At 30.4% G+C, this 16,000-nt stretch overlaps 1 protein-coding gene across 1 annotated transcript; it reads right to left on the bottom strand.

The window, feature by feature from the left end:
- Positions 1-14,227: 14,227 nt before the first annotated feature.
- LOC100242775 (zinc finger protein ZAT4) lies at positions 14,228-15,736 on the bottom strand. The gene has a single exon (XM_002278634.4). It carries the CDS (start codon positions 15,573-15,575, stop codon positions 14,496-14,498), a length of 1,080 nt encoding a protein of 359 aa, XP_002278670.1. The 5' UTR covers positions 15,576-15,736; the 3' UTR covers positions 14,228-14,495.
- Positions 15,737-16,000: the final 264 nt, after the last annotated feature.

The following is a 16,000-nucleotide window of genomic DNA, read 5'->3' as shown; positions in this document are numbered from 1 at the left end:
TACTTAAAATGATATCAAATATATTGAGGTATACTTTTTTTTATATATATGCATGTGTCTCCACGTCTCATTATTTATAATATAATTTTATTTGTATATATCCTTATATTTTAGTTCTATTTATCTTATCCTTATCTAATGAATTATATTTCACCGACTCGGATTTTAAGTTAGGTAAATATGACGTAAGTTTAAGTATTTTTCATTTTAAGGCATATTTTCTCCTTATTTTAAAAAATAAATAAATATCCAGGTAATTTAATAAAAAATATATATATATATATTAAGTGGACGTGTTATGGGGAGGAGTGGATAACGTAGCAGGGAGTTGAAAAGTTGAAACGTAGAAAAAGGCCGTCAGAGTGATGTGAGGAATACTGATTGGTGGGCAAGTTGACAATGGTGGCAGTGGGATGATGCAGGGAGTTGTGAGATGTTGACTTTCCACCTTTATACTTCATACCCTCTCTCTCTCCCTCTCTCTCTCTCTCTCTCTCTCTCTCTCTGAGTCGTGAGACTTTTCTTTGTCTCTTTGTCTCTCTCTCTCTCTCTCTCTCTCTCTCTCTTTCTCACACACACACACACACTCGTGAGACGTTTCTTTGTCTCTTTATTTGCATTTTCAAAACTAGATTTCCTTTACCTAAAAGCTTCTACAATATTTCTCACTAAATCAAACTATTATAAAATTTTAAAATTTATAATTAAGTTTAATTTATTAAATACCCATTTTTGTGACTTACTTTTATCTTGCCTTTGGCTTTTTATCCTTTTTTTTTTTTCAATTATGTTTGGTCATGATATTAAAGCTAGGTCATTCCATCCAATGAATATCACTTAAATATAAGTATAAAATTTGGATTGAAACTGAAACAAAAGAAAGATTACTCTTTTTATATGAGCTACCAAATTATTTAGAAAATAAGAAAAGTAAGAGAAATTAGGCAATATTTGGTAATTATATCAAAAAACATTTCTTAAAAAAATAATTTTTGAATTTTTTTTTTTTTGATATTTTGTGGAATAAAAGTTTATTTAAAAACCTAAAATATTTTTAATTTATTTTTAATATTTTTAAAAATAATTTTTTTATATCTAGTTATTTATTTTTAATCATTTTACCTATTTATATAATTATTTTTTCAAATCAATCTTCAAAAAATAAATAAAAATATTTTTTGAAATACCATATTTTTTGTTTTTTTTAAATAGAAAACAAAAATTTTATTATTATTATTAAACGTGTTTTCTTAATTTTTGAGTCTGAAGAATAAAAAACTATTTTCAAAAACGGTTATGAAAAAATCCCTAAAATAGATGTAATTTAAAAAAAATGATGTCACTATATTTGTTAGTAATTCTTGCTCTTGAGCTCATCATAAAAAATGACAATTGGCTTTGGATTTTGAAATGCAAATTTGATTAGAATTGATAAACATTTTTGTTATCGTGCGAGTGCGATGATATGAATGGAATGCAACATCGATCATTGTCGATGCCATAAGATGTTTAAAGAAGTATCCTGTTAGAAAATTAATATATCATCTTCTTGATAATTTGCCATGTTAAAATAAAGTTTGGATATGAATGATCAAATAATCCTCATGGCCAATCGATTACCAATTAAATAGACTTGGGTAGATTTTGTTTTTATTATATAATTGATCGATTGGATTCTTACAGGTATTAATGGATGTAATGTTTTTGAAATTAAAAAGAATTTTCCCATTTTGCAATTAGATCAAGATTACATGGCTTGAATGATGACCATGTCAAGGTAAATTTTACATTTAAAAGCCTTATATTCTATGATTACGATTTTATCATATATGTCTTTTTCATTATGTTGAAAATCGATTTTACGATATAGATGTTTATGACCTCCTCTTTATGCCTTATGGTAATAATTCATATGACATTATGATCGTTACCACAATGATATTATTCATAGATCAAATTATTTCGTGGATTGAATTTTACTTCACTATTTTTGACTTTATTGCATGTACTCGGAGTAGAAGTTCTGTATAAATGTATCGCCATGTATTCAATGAAATTGTTTGCTATCTAAACTCAAATTTATTTAAGAAATATTTAATCCAAGTCTAGCACAAATGTGAGGCATTCAAATCAAGCCTAATCCAACCCCACTTTCCTATTTTTGATTAAACTCGAGTTAGGTTTAGGTTGATTAGATGGATTGAATTGTGTGAGTTAAAATTGAATTGGGTATGATTGGATCAATGCAATATTTTTAAAATTTTCTTTTTATATATTTGTATCAAAATTTAAATAGTAAATTGGACCATATTAATTAGAATAAAATAATAAAAAAAGTAAAAACATAAATCCATGTATACATCATATAATTAGAATTTGGTATTTTTTTTCTCTAGAAAAAAAGAAAAAGAAAAAAAGTAGAATGAGTACTACCACATTGGATAATATATATCATGCTTAGACCATCCAAACCTTCCCTAGATCACTCCTCAATTAAGTTTGGGTTGCAAAAACCTAACCTAAATACAACCTAAATAATAAAAATAATTACTTGATTCCATCCAAAAGTTGAATTAAATTGCATCAACGTGTCCAACTGGTAGCCATAAAGGCTAATATACTACAAAAAGAGGAGTGCATGAACATGAATATGTGTCATAAAAGGTGTGTACATCCTTAAATATCGTAAAAATCTATAACTCTTGATATTATTAAGTGGATTTTCTTTGATGTCTAAGACCAATCACTTCATATATGGTGTCACATTATGCTAATATGATATTACGGATTGAACTTGACTATCAATAATATTAAAAAAGTGGATTATTTTTAGGTGTCATTACTTTAAATATTAGACGGCAACTATGTAACCAATGTCAAGATTTTTTCATCATCTTTCTTGACTACCTTAGCCGGCAAGCATGAAAAAACATAGCATATTTGGCCGAAATTCAATCAACTAGAAAAAGGGTATTCTTTTATTCTATCCCACTTCTTTTTTTCTTTCTTATTCTTTCCTTTCCTCCACCTACTTGCAGTATTTTGATGGAATTTCCTCTTATTCTTTGTTTATTCTTCTCTCCACTACCTCCCTGAGTTTTACCATAAAGCCCTAGAGCTTTTTCATGCCCAATATTATCATCTTCAATTCTTGTTCATTTCTTTAGTAGTATTGGGAATCTGTCGGTGGGTTAGCAAAAGGGTCTTCCTGGCCCACATATTTTTGGCAAGCCCAATGTAGTCCATTGGGTGATTGGGCCTACCCGTACAGAGTTTCTCTGTTGGGCCTAACAGACTGAAAATGTCATGATCTTGCCTCAAGTGATTGACTTTCTAATTCCCTGGAGGACTTTGGATACCCTTTCTTAAATTTTCATCTGATTAGTCAAATTTTCACAGCATTCTTTGGACCACTTCTCCCAAATTTCAACTCTGTCTGATTCAATTATTTTACTTTATGGGACTTTTGTCTCTTTTCCTTGTCCTTAACCATGTATGGCTTTATCACACAATCTTTTCTTGTTCCTTCCTCATTAGAGTTCCTGTATACTCAGGTCCTTTGTTTCTTGATTGATTAATTATTCTATCTAAACTGCATACTTATCTCATTCAGACCCTTAGCCCATTTTGGCTTTATAGAAAATGTTGCTCCATTATCTAATAATGTAAGTTTTTTTTCATCACATCGTAGATTAATGCGGGAAGGGGTATTAAATTCGTATATATTTTTTTTATTATAAAGAATATTGTATATAATGTTATTTATGTTAATATGTTATTGTAATATCAAATTTTCTTTTGTTTAGGAACATTCGAGACGTTAACCAAATTACAAATACATAAATAGAAAATAAAGAGAAACACGAGATTTTTTATACGATTTGATGATTAATATAATCCCTATGTTCATAAAGTGTATCAATACTCAATAATTCATTAATTAAAAGAAAAAAAAATTATAATGGTAAAATATAAAAAAATCTTTCGATTGTAGTCAGACTCTCTAAAATTTGAGATGTTTGTAATATTCATTATGGTATTATAGAAATGGTGTAAGCTATTGAATGAACTATGTTAAAACATCGTATATCTTTGCGTACGAATTGTATTAAACCCTCAATTCACGCAGCTAATTGCAACCCGTCTCCAAATTTACATAAAGTTGAATTGTCTAGGAATAAGACTTGGAAAAATATGAGAGGGTGATTGGGACAAGATAGCAATGTAGGTATAAATTAGGTGAAGTATGTGTATTGTTTCTCAGCTAACCTTGTCTATGTCTTGAGCAGAGACCAGGGACAACCCCATAAATGGGTCTTGATGACTGACAAACGAAAGGGAAATAAGGGTTATGAGGCAGGACTTTGGGACAGGACTTAGAAGGAATGGGGGTGAATGACCCCTTTTGATTTTTCCAAGTCAATGCAATTTTTGATTCAAAGTATGAACATCTCTTTAGATTTCGCTTTCGCAGGGTCTACATGGAATTATTGACTCGTAATTTACTTGGTTCCAAATTTTCTGGCTGAAAAATCTTGTATTATCCAACCAAGTTTTGCGGAATATCTAGAGAAAAAAAAAATATCAATACCATGGAGGCTTCTCAATAGATAGAATGAGATTTGATGGAGAGTAAATATGGGAAATGGGAAACGACACGAGGATGAAAAATAATTTTATAAGTGGGAATGAGAGAGCCTTCCTTCGCCTTGTTCCACCTATTTACATTCCAATACATTTCCACTATATTATTATGAAATCATTTATTTATTAGGAAACTCTTAAAGAAATACATACCTAAATTTTACATCTCGATCGATAATAAAATATCGAATAAAATATTAACAATTGAATGATGATATATAAGGGTGACAATTCGTATTGATAAGTCGTATTCGTATTATGTTAAAATTTAAGTATTTTATTATATAACTCAACCCAAACCCAATAGGAATAATAATTATGTTAAAGATACATATTGAGTTAGATTTTGTATATAATATCATCAATATTTCAATTAAACATATTTATAATTCAATTGACTTATTTATTTAAAAATAAATTTAAAATAATGAGTTAAATAATTTAAAAACATAATTACATTAATAACAGAATTATTAAATAGGTCTATTTAAGTCATATTAGTATTATGTAGGTTGACCAAAAAAATTGTTCTTTATTAAACAAGTTATATAAGTCAATACGAATTTGACTCAAACTCATTTATGTTCAGTCAAAACCCATAAAAAATATATTGGGTTCGTATAATATTGATGAATCATATCAAATTTTATCCCCCTAGCGGTATAAATAATATATATATATTAAAGATAAAAGTGATAAAATGATAGCGACTAAAATGCGCGCGTGGTAGGATATGATTTTAGATGCTTTCCAATACTGTATTTGAAGGGTAATTACTAATTGAAAAGATATGGTTGAAGGTATTAGTGTGATGTGACCCGGAGGCTATAATTTTTTATGGCAATTAATATTCTGCCTACATTCTTAAATGTAATATTTTGTATTCAACTTCCCAAAATATAATTAATGTTAGAAAAAATAAACCTTGAAGCATCATCACTAGTAAAAAGCGATGGAATGGCGGCCACCGATGGAAGAATAACTACTAAAGTCATCCCCTAAATTTATAGAGTGACTTTTTCTTTGTGAAGTCACCATCATATTGAATTTTAAAAGAGCATTATTTTCTAAAAGCTTCTTATTTGCTAAAATGATTGTAAATGACAAAATAATCTATATTATATATTGAAAAACAACAACCCTAATTTGTCTTGTCTTTCTTGTATTTCATCTTATTTTTATTTATAAGATAATAAAATAATTATGAATAAAATTAATTAGTTTATAATATAGGGAGAGTGACATTATTGATTCATGATTACTATTTATTGCACATTGATAATCTCATCTTAATTAAAATAAGTCCATGTTTATAGAATTGTAATAATGCCTTCTTATATGTGAAAACCTTTTTTTTTTAACACAAAAAATTAAGTTTTTAACAATTTTTTTTAAACATGAAGCATTTCAAGTGATTCTTGAACAACCACTTGGTTGGTAATTTTTCAAAAATCAAATTTCTATTATCTAGTGTTAAAAACATTATTAAAGCATTTTTTAAGTCTATATCTAAATGTAAATGATTTAAAGTAATTTTAATAAAAATATTATTAACAAAAAATATTAAAAATGTTTCGATTAAAACACTATTATACGTGTTCAAGGGATTTTTAAAACTTTGTCAAGTATCTAATCATCGTAAAGAAAATATTTTTAAGTATCGGGACAAGTTGGCTTCTTTACATGCTTAAATTTATCAGGCTATAATTCCTATAAATGTTATAATCGTGAGTAGAAAAACTAACATTTTAGACTCAAATAGGCACAAAAGCATTTTGAAAGACAATTCATGGTATAATATGATGAACCAAAACTTAGGGAAGGTATATATAAAAATATCTTTGTGGATGCTTTATGCTTAGGCTTATGGTCCAAATAGATAAGGCGTGCCATGGGTGTGGAAAAGTGAGGAAGGATTATAGAGGAAGGTGAAGAGAGGGTGGGGAACCAAAATAGGGGTTTCCTTTTCTATAAAGGCAAGTTGGTAGCCTAACTTTAAGGTCCATGTTCTTAAGATAAATATAAGAACCCCACTTCAATTTTGTAACTATTTCAAGTAGTTAACCTAGAAAACTCCTCCTTTGCCTTCTCCACATCCTCAATGTGAAAGAGGTTTGAAGTCTCATAATCCTTCAATGTAAAAGTTGAATGACATATGATTTCTTGTTATTCTTATGCTTGTAATAGTTTTATATACGGATTTTTTCAAGTGTAGGGTTGTCGAGGTAAATCAAACGATTAGTCCTTTCAATCATAATCATGGTTTTAATTAACTAGGATTTCTTGGATTTTACTGACTATAATCAAATCCTAATTTGCAGATTGACATGACCCACAAATATAAAATAATGGGGAGGAAAGTGTGACAAGAAAAATGCTTTTCATAGTTGTTTTCGAATCATGAACTGAATGAACTATGCATATGTTGGAAACAAAAGGAAGATGACAAGGTTAGCTGGGGAGAGCTCACCTGCTAATGGGATTTTTTTTTGCCATCAAAACAAACAGCTCCAAGATGGTTTTACTCCTTGAGGGATGGCTTCTTGGAAGATCCAAAATGGTGGACCAGCTGAGTGGATGCTTTTAACGTAGTTGGCTTGAACAAAGCACAAAAAGAGACCACCCATGCTTGAAACTACATAAATTAATTTTAATTTGATGGAGTTCTTGGAAACATACATATGAGATAATGAAAAGTGTTCTTATCCTTACCACACAAACTTTAGCCATTTGGCATTGAAGGAAGAGATAATAGTTTTTTCTTGACCAAACTCATGTGGATTTTCCATGAAACCCACATTCAAACAGCTACAATGGAACTTCATGACAAGCTTGAAAATCAGTTCCCATTGACTTTAAAAAAAAAAATGCCCATATTGCATGCTACATGATGTGTTTTTGAGTTATTTGATTGACCTTGTTTTATCATATTCCCAACTCAATAAAAAGAAATATTTACTTATATATAAAAGACTTAAGTCTACTTCATTGTTAAGGTCTCAAAAATTTTAACACACATGAGCCTTTAATTATTAGATTTTTGAATAAATTCACTTAAATAAATGCTCATTTGAACTTAGATAAAATATAAATAATCTTGATTTCATAATAATTATATAAAAATATGTTATTTGATTAAAATGATGATTGAAAATATGAATTAAGAAGAATGACATCCTCGATTGAAGATATGAAATATAACATCTTTTGAACAAACATATTACCTTTTAATACTTTTTTTATATGAATTGTTTTATTAAAATGGATAAAATATTATAAATTAATCTTTTTCAATATTTCAATTATTTTTATTCAAATTTTAAAAGAGAATGATATTTTTGTTAAAATAAGACATTTTTTTTAGATTAAAGAATATAACATGTCAGACTTACGAATTTGAGATTATTTTATCACTTTTAATCAAATAATTCATTTTTTAATTCTTATTTCTCATCCCTTTTTAATAAAATATCTTTTAAAAAATATCAACGAATCCCTTACAAAACAAAAACATGAAAGCTCTCTTATTTGGTGCATATGAGACTACTTTTGGAATTTGATTTAATTATTCGAAAAGTCAAATTATCATTCTTATTATGATATTTGCAAATGGGTGATCATTTGATATTTGATTCTTGGAGATGGGGTGAGACCCATGAGATCTTGATAGATTGTGGAAAAGACAAAAGTAAGGCAAAGGGAAGTCCAAAGCATGTGTAATGGGTTGTTGTAGAGATCACATGTGAAGCACACATTACTTAGTAGTGTGAGGCTATTGAGTGTTTAACTTACAAGGAGGGGCATGGAATCATGGTGTTTGTGGCGTGAGCCAAAGGTAATGTCTACATATTGCATAAAAAGAATACTTATAAATATCAATAATAAAATTCAAAGAGAGGAGAGCTCAAAAGAAGGGCAAAAATGGAAACTAATCTGTGGAAGAATTCAACCCCCAAAAGAAAAGTTGTGGGATAAGCTGTCTTCACTGCCTAAAAACGGTGGAGGGGTCAATTTTTTATTTATTTTTATGGGTTTAATTCACAAGATTGGTATTAAAAAAAACCTAATTCAATGCTTTGTTGCCATATGGAAGAAAAGGAAAAAGGAAATTGAGAATTGAAATATATATATATTCTCCACAATCTCACTAGGGTTTGCTAAGCTTGGCCACTTCTTAGTGGTTGTGGGGTGGCCAAAATGTTAGGTATTTGAAAATCTTTGTATGATTGTGGTCCAAGGTAGTGGTGGTTAGGTACTTAGGTTAGAAGAATAACACTCATTTTGATGGTTTTTGATATTTGATCATACAAGCAACAATGCCTTGGGACTTTCTGATTTTTGGTGGAAGAAAAAACATAAATTATTTTTTAGTATATTATTGAAATATATTTTAAGAAAAATTTGATTTGATATTAGATTCTTAAAGCTTGGCTTAGGTTGCGTTTAGATATGTAATATTTGTCTGTCTTAAGTTTAGTCTCATCACTTAATATTCTTATTGTCTTTTCTCTACCAAGAAAAAAATAAAATAAAATAATTATATTAACATTCTTACTCATCTCTCATTTGATTAAAAAAAATATATAGTTAAGGTGTTGTTTGGATAATAATAATATAATAAAATGTAAGATTTTTTTTTTTAAGTATTTTAAAAAGATAATAACTTTAAAATGACTTAAAAATTTGAGTTATTAAAATAAAATTTTTTACTTCAAATTTTAAAATATATAAGGTAAGTTTATAAGAATTCTTATATTTTTCATTGAAATTATTTCTATTTTTTATTTTAAAAATAAAAAATAGAAAATATGTACAAACAAACACTTAATTTTTAATGTATAAATAGTTTGATTACCTATGAAGTAGGTGAGCTTGTATTTGGCATTTAGGGATAGTCTCATGTAAGAACAAGTCTTGATGACCTTAACATTTGCATAGTAAATTATCATTACATAGCAATGGTGGTGAATTATATATCTTCAATGTCATAGTTAGGTATAGGGGGATATATGGTGGGGTTGATAACTGACCACTTAACTAATTCATCTGTTGGTTCTCCATGTGCATAGCCTATACTCCTCAATTAATGTGTCTTTAAAACTAAAAAACAAGGTTACAAGAATCAATTAATAGACAAGAAAAAGATATCCATGATCCACATTTGATTCAGTTCAACACTAAAATATCTTCAACCAAAGATACAATCAACGATATCGCTTCTTCTTATGTTTCAAACACTCTATGCTTTTAATTACAAAGACCCAAATTTTTAGAATTAACTATATGGTAGAGTAAGAGATAGACTTTGGTCTATTAGTTTAAGCTTTTAGGTTATATTAATCGGTTAATCAGATATTGAAGTCTTAATTTTATAAGATACAAATTATAAGCAAATTTAATTATATTTGGAGTTTGAAGATCCTTCACATAAATTTTTATAACGGATGACATATGTGGTATTTGTAAAATAACTAAAAAAAAAGGAGACTATTTCTTGCATGAAACTTTAAGTGAATTACTTCTGCTAATAATTCACTAGTCATTAAATTAATTGAAGGGAGAAGATTGCGAGGTAGAATAGAACCCCCAAGCACTCAAAGTATAATATGAGAGTCGCTCAAAATTGAATAAGACTTTTTTTTTTGTAAGTGGTATAAGGTACATAATAAATGAGTATTGCAGGTTTCATGAATGCTAGTTGTTAGTTCACATATTAGTCTCTAATTAGAAGCATATGAAAAATTAGATTATATATACTTCTTTAAATGTTCCCAAATCCCTTTGACAGTTGAAAATTTTGCTTATTGCATATGCCAATAAAAACATTAACAAAGTTATTAATCTAAATGATAATATTTGAATTATTTATCATCTAGATATTTAACAATTTAATATACTTTTTTTATCTCATAGTAGATGGTTTAGCAAAATTACCAAATATATAGTCCCACATCTTTTTGCCAATCAAAGAATTTTTCCTATCACATGCCCAATGAGCATGGTTGCTTTCAATCAATCTCAAATTAACAGTTTAGAAAGAGAGGAAACATACTACAAGTAAAATAATTTAAGAGATAGAAAACATTTTGCTTGATGATAATCCTTGCCCAAGGGAAAAAAAAGTTAGATCACTTTGAACTTATTTTGTTGACCCCTAAAACAATTATAAAAAATAGCAAAAAAAAAAAAAATCACATACAAATTCCTCTTGATGACACGAATTCAACCAAAGAAAATGACATGTAATTTTGACTCATGACTCGAAAGTTATCACACTTTGAATTAGTAAATGTGAAAAGGAGAAAACAAATCCGATTAATCGATTAATTAAGAGAATGTGCAAGAAATTTCAAAAATGTAGAAAGAAATAGAAGGATATTGTGCAAGCTCCCCTTAGTTGCACTGATAGAAATCTAACAAAAAGAAAGTAAAAAGAAGAGAAGAGATAAGAAAGATGAGAATGTTGACTGAATCTAGATGGGGAAATTAAGTCATAATAAGTCGGCAAATTAAGGGTAGTTTTGTTTGTATCTCTTAACATTCAAACTTGGGATAGGGCCACAACCCCACTTGCAGTTGGTGTTTGGGCGTTGAGAAAATGTGAAGTGGCACTCACTCTCGCTACTTCACCTCTACACTTTTTATTTTTTTTTCTTTCCTCCGTGTCCTTTTTTAATCTTTTGAATGGACCATGGACCGACCCACCGACTGATGCCCATCTCAACCATAAAGGCCAGCCAACCCAAGCTGTCCTCTCCCCTCTTACACTACAACATGTATTTTGTTGATTGGATCAGCAATAAAGATTAAAGATTATCATGAATGCCAAGATTTACTTACAAACGCCAAGGTGGAGCTAATTGACTGTTTAGTTGAAAAGAGAAGGCCCTCTCTTGAAGAGGACATCTCCCTTTTCAAAATGCTAAATAAAGAATAAAGGGGGAGTTGTAAATTGGAAGATCATGGACTCTTTTTTTTCTTTCATTCTTTTTTTTTTTTAAAAAAACTCTTTTGCTTCTTAAATTGTCGTGTTTCTCGTTGCGACTATGGATAAGTAAAGAAAGAAGTTTGGAAAAGGAAAAGGAAGCGGAAAAGTATCAAAGATTTGTTACTTAATTTAGTAATTATTTGGATACTTTATATATATATATATATATATATATATATATATATATATATATATATATATATATATATATATATATATATATATAATTAGGTAAATGTGAGGTATAAAAAGATTTTAATATCTTAAATTTTAAATTTAAAAAAAATAATATTTAAAGATATAAGGTAAATTTAGAACTTTTGTGCAAGATATTTAGTTTTTATATAGAATTTATTATTTTGTTTTAATTTTAAAAACAAAAAATAGAAAATATATTGAAATAATACTTAGGTTTTGGTAATTGTTTTTGAAAAGAGTTTTTAAAAATAATTTTTTAGAACAATTTTTGTAAATTATTTTTTGATATTTTATAGAATAAAAATATGTTTAGGAACTTGAAATATTTTTAAAAATAATTTTTATATCAAATGTTCTATTTTTAATCATTCTACATATAATTATTTTCTAAAATAATTCTTAAAAAATAAATCAAAACAACTAGAAAATATTTCTAAAAACACGAATAAAAAATAGAAAATAGTCTCTACTTACCAAATATATTTTTTTTGTTTTTTGTTTTAAAAAATAAAAACCTGAAAAGGGATTGATCACGAGACAATATCAATATGGTAATATAGGCAAAATATCATTTGTCTTAATCTCGGGGTGATAAGAATGAAAATATAAATAACACTAACAATAAAAATAAATAAATATTTTATTTTATTTTAAAAAAACAAATAATTAAAATTTTGATGATTAAAAAATTAAACTTTTTATTTTTATTCTTAATAACTAATAAGTAATTCAATTACATAATAATAAATTAAAAAAAAATAGAATGAATTTGCAGTTCCCATTCCTCATTCTATAATTCTAAACACACCTTTAAGTGATCATGGAATTTGACACTATCTATCTAAAGTCACTGAACCAGGGCTCCCTCAATGCATGTGACACTCGTCATTTCAATCATATTGATAAAAAAGTATATAAAAATCTTACCACCTAAACTATAAAATAAAAACAACAACAAAAATCTAACACTATGCTATAATTTATATAGCCTGTCCTGTCCAAAAAAAATATGTTGTCAAAACATTAGAGAGATGACTGCCATTTTTAAATTGCTACAAAATTTTCCCCTGCTTGAACTAACTTTTGTAAACCTTTTCGAAAATTCTTACTCCCTACATGTTCCTAGAAACAACCCCTCTAATCTGCCAAAGCTGAACTTATCATACTATGGAATCTGGGGTTCAGAGATTGTTCCATTTTAAATTCATTGAGCTTATCAAATAATTTAAAATTTTAAAATTAAAATTAAAAAAATTAAAAATATATATATCCATAATGTTGATATTTATGATTTCAAATAGATTGGAGTAATAATACGTGGTGATGCCATGAGTTGTCGTCGTTGTAGCTTTAGTTGCTACTATTAAGGTGAGCCCTAAAATAAGATTAAGGGCATGGATTGGGGGAATGGTAGGGCAACAGGGAGGTGAGATTCTTAGAAATGACAATCCAGTTAAGGGGATGACCCCACGAGCCCATGTGGCGGATTGATCATACCTGAAAATGTGGTTTATCACAGAGCTCATGGTCATGGTTCGGCTGTCATAGACAGAGATTGACAGCCACATGTTAGGTTAGTCCCACCCTCTAAATAAGGGTAATTGCTTGAAACTCTTACTGATTTGGCCACTTAACAACCTTTATTGTTTCACAAAGAGGGTTAAAGACTAATTAAAAGACAAAGCAGGCCCTTTTCAAGGTACACCTTGGCCTAAATTTAGGACACTTAGAAAAGGACAAAAATGCCCCCTAGGGATTCAAAGCTGCATGAATGTCATTTACTGTGGGATTTTAATGAATGGGAGTGAAGTTTCCTAAAATTTGTAATGGCCCTGCACCAGCCAGATACTTGGGTCACGCCAAACCAAACAATATTCTTGTCAGTAAAACAAGGGGTTTTGCCTTCTCTCACTGTCACCTTTCCTATATATAGAAAAGAAATGAATGTAAATTGGAGTGGGGAGGGAGGGTATTTTGGTCACTGGGATGAAGTTTCTCTTTCTAGTAGTAAGTTATTCAGATCTGTAAGTAAAGCTTGAAAGAGGTCTGAGAAACAGAGAGAAGCAAAAATGATGAGAGAGAAAAAGAAAGGAGAGATATGGAACAGTAGCAGATAAGAAAGAATTTGCTTCTCTTCTTCTTCACCAACTGCGTAATGCCAGTAGTGACAGGTGGGAAGTTACTTTTTTAATATTAATATTGGAAAAAGAAAAAATATATATAAAAAGAAAAAAGAAAAAGAAAATTGGTTCTTGATGGACTTTTTCTGAGAATGGCTTCTTTTGTTTTTTGAGAAAGAGAGTGGTGGAGCAGTTGGCGTTTGGAACGTGAGAAACCCAGTAACCAGAATTGCTGAATTCTTAAAATAGAGAAAACCCGGAAAGTGGGAGTAGTGAATTGGATGAAGCAAATTGAAATAAATTTCACCATTAATGGATGGCCTAAGAATCAGTTGTTACAGTAACAGAGGCTTGAGAAAATTCAAAGCAATGAATTACAGTCAGAATATTGATGATGGAGATTGAAGAAGAAGAAGAAGAATGATAGTCTATGAACCCAATTGCCAAAAACCAAACTGGAAACAGTTTCAGATCCATGGATATGCCAAAGCAGCCAAAAATCATTACCTCTTATGAATGATTCCATCTTTTTTTTTCTTAGCCATTCATCGTCTGATGGGGTTCACGAACTCTGCATCAGACACTGCTGAGTGCTCGATTTGGCTAATGTCGTCTTCTTCAATTGGAGCAGGAAGGTTAAGATCTATCATGCTGTCGCCCACCTTGCTTGAAGCTTTTCTTGGTGGAGGAGGTGGTGCCGGAGCTGCTGCAGCAGCTGCTGAGCCTGAGATGTGGGATCTCTTGTGCCCACCAAGTGCTTGTCCGGAGGTGAATTTCCGGAAGCAGACTGGGCATTCGTGAATTTTCGCATCAGCCAAACAGGGATTACTAGCGTTTTCAGGCTCAAACTCGACTTCCTTAATTGGAGCACAGGCTTTGATCTTCTTGTGGCTGGCTCGGTGACCACCCAATGCTTGATAAGATCTAAACACTTTGTTGCATGTCTCGCATTTGTACTTGCCTCGAGCTCTGGTCTTGAACAATTTGAGCTCGTCGGAGTCATCGGTCTCGTCAACAAACCTCTCTTCTTCTTCTGCTTCTGCTTCTGCTTCTTCTTCATCCTCTTCATCATGTCGCCGTTCTTGGTTTTCCTGCTCCTCTATCCATTTGTCTCTAGAAAGCATCATCAAACAGAAGGCAACATCTTCTTCGGTTGTAGCGTCGGAGATCGAACTCACCGGTTCAGGGTCAGCCCAGGACTCGGTTTTACTGAGTTTATCGAGTTTGATCTTCTTCTGCTCGTGGAAGCGAGGCGGGTCAGCAAGACCGAGTTTCCGATTCCGCTTGGATCGTCGGCGAGTTGGGTTCTTGGACGACTCGGTCTCGCTCTCTCTATCCTGAAGAACAACAGAGGCAGCATCAACAGCAAAGGAGAACTCAGGATCTGCCAACCGAATACTCTTCTTAGGATTCTCTCTCAGCTCATACCCCAGCCCCTTGTCCTCACCTTCTTCTTCAGATGACGAGGATGAAGAAGCCGACTCGGTCTCATCATCACCGATTTGACTGGGTTGCTCTTGCTTTGGAGGAATCGGAAGATTCAACATGTGAGACCTCATGTGACCCCCCAAAGCTCTGCCATTGGAGAAGCTCCTGAAGCACAGCTTGCACTTGTGCTTCTCCATTTTTCTCTCAAAATCAAACCTTTCTCTCACTTTCTCTCTCTCGCCCTCAATTTTCTTCTCTCTTTTCTCTCTTCCTTCTTTCTCTCTATACGAGAAGTATAGAGAGTGGAAACCAAAAGGAGTAGGTGACAAGCATTCCTCCACCAAGCGATATATACAAAAATCATATATATGCAAACCCAAAAATAAAAAATAAAAAATAAAATCTTTTCTTTTTTTATTTTTCCATAACTTAAAAAAAAAACGCAAAAAATTAATAAATAAAAATTTAATTAAAGCCTATGCATGAAGGGAGAAAGAGCGACATGTAACATGCGAGTCTTGCCCGTTTCCGTATTTATTTCCACCCATCTCTTCTATTTTCACTACTTTCCATAATTCCAAAAAATACCCCTCACTCCTCCCTTTCCCAATTAGTTTTTCCT

This window comes from Vitis vinifera, chromosome 15, assembly GCF_030704535.1.
Source record: "Vitis vinifera cultivar Pinot Noir 40024 chromosome 15, ASM3070453v1".
In the NCBI taxonomy this organism is placed as follows: Eukaryota; Viridiplantae; Streptophyta; class Magnoliopsida; order Vitales; family Vitaceae; genus Vitis; species Vitis vinifera.
This window is presented reverse-complemented; position numbering and strand designations above follow the sequence as displayed.

Excerpts from the sequence above, each read along its gene's own strand:
- LOC100242775 (XM_002278634.4), bottom strand. The coding sequence starts at position 15,575 with ATGGAGAAGCACAAGTGCAAGCTGTGCTTCAGGAGCTTCTCCAATGGC.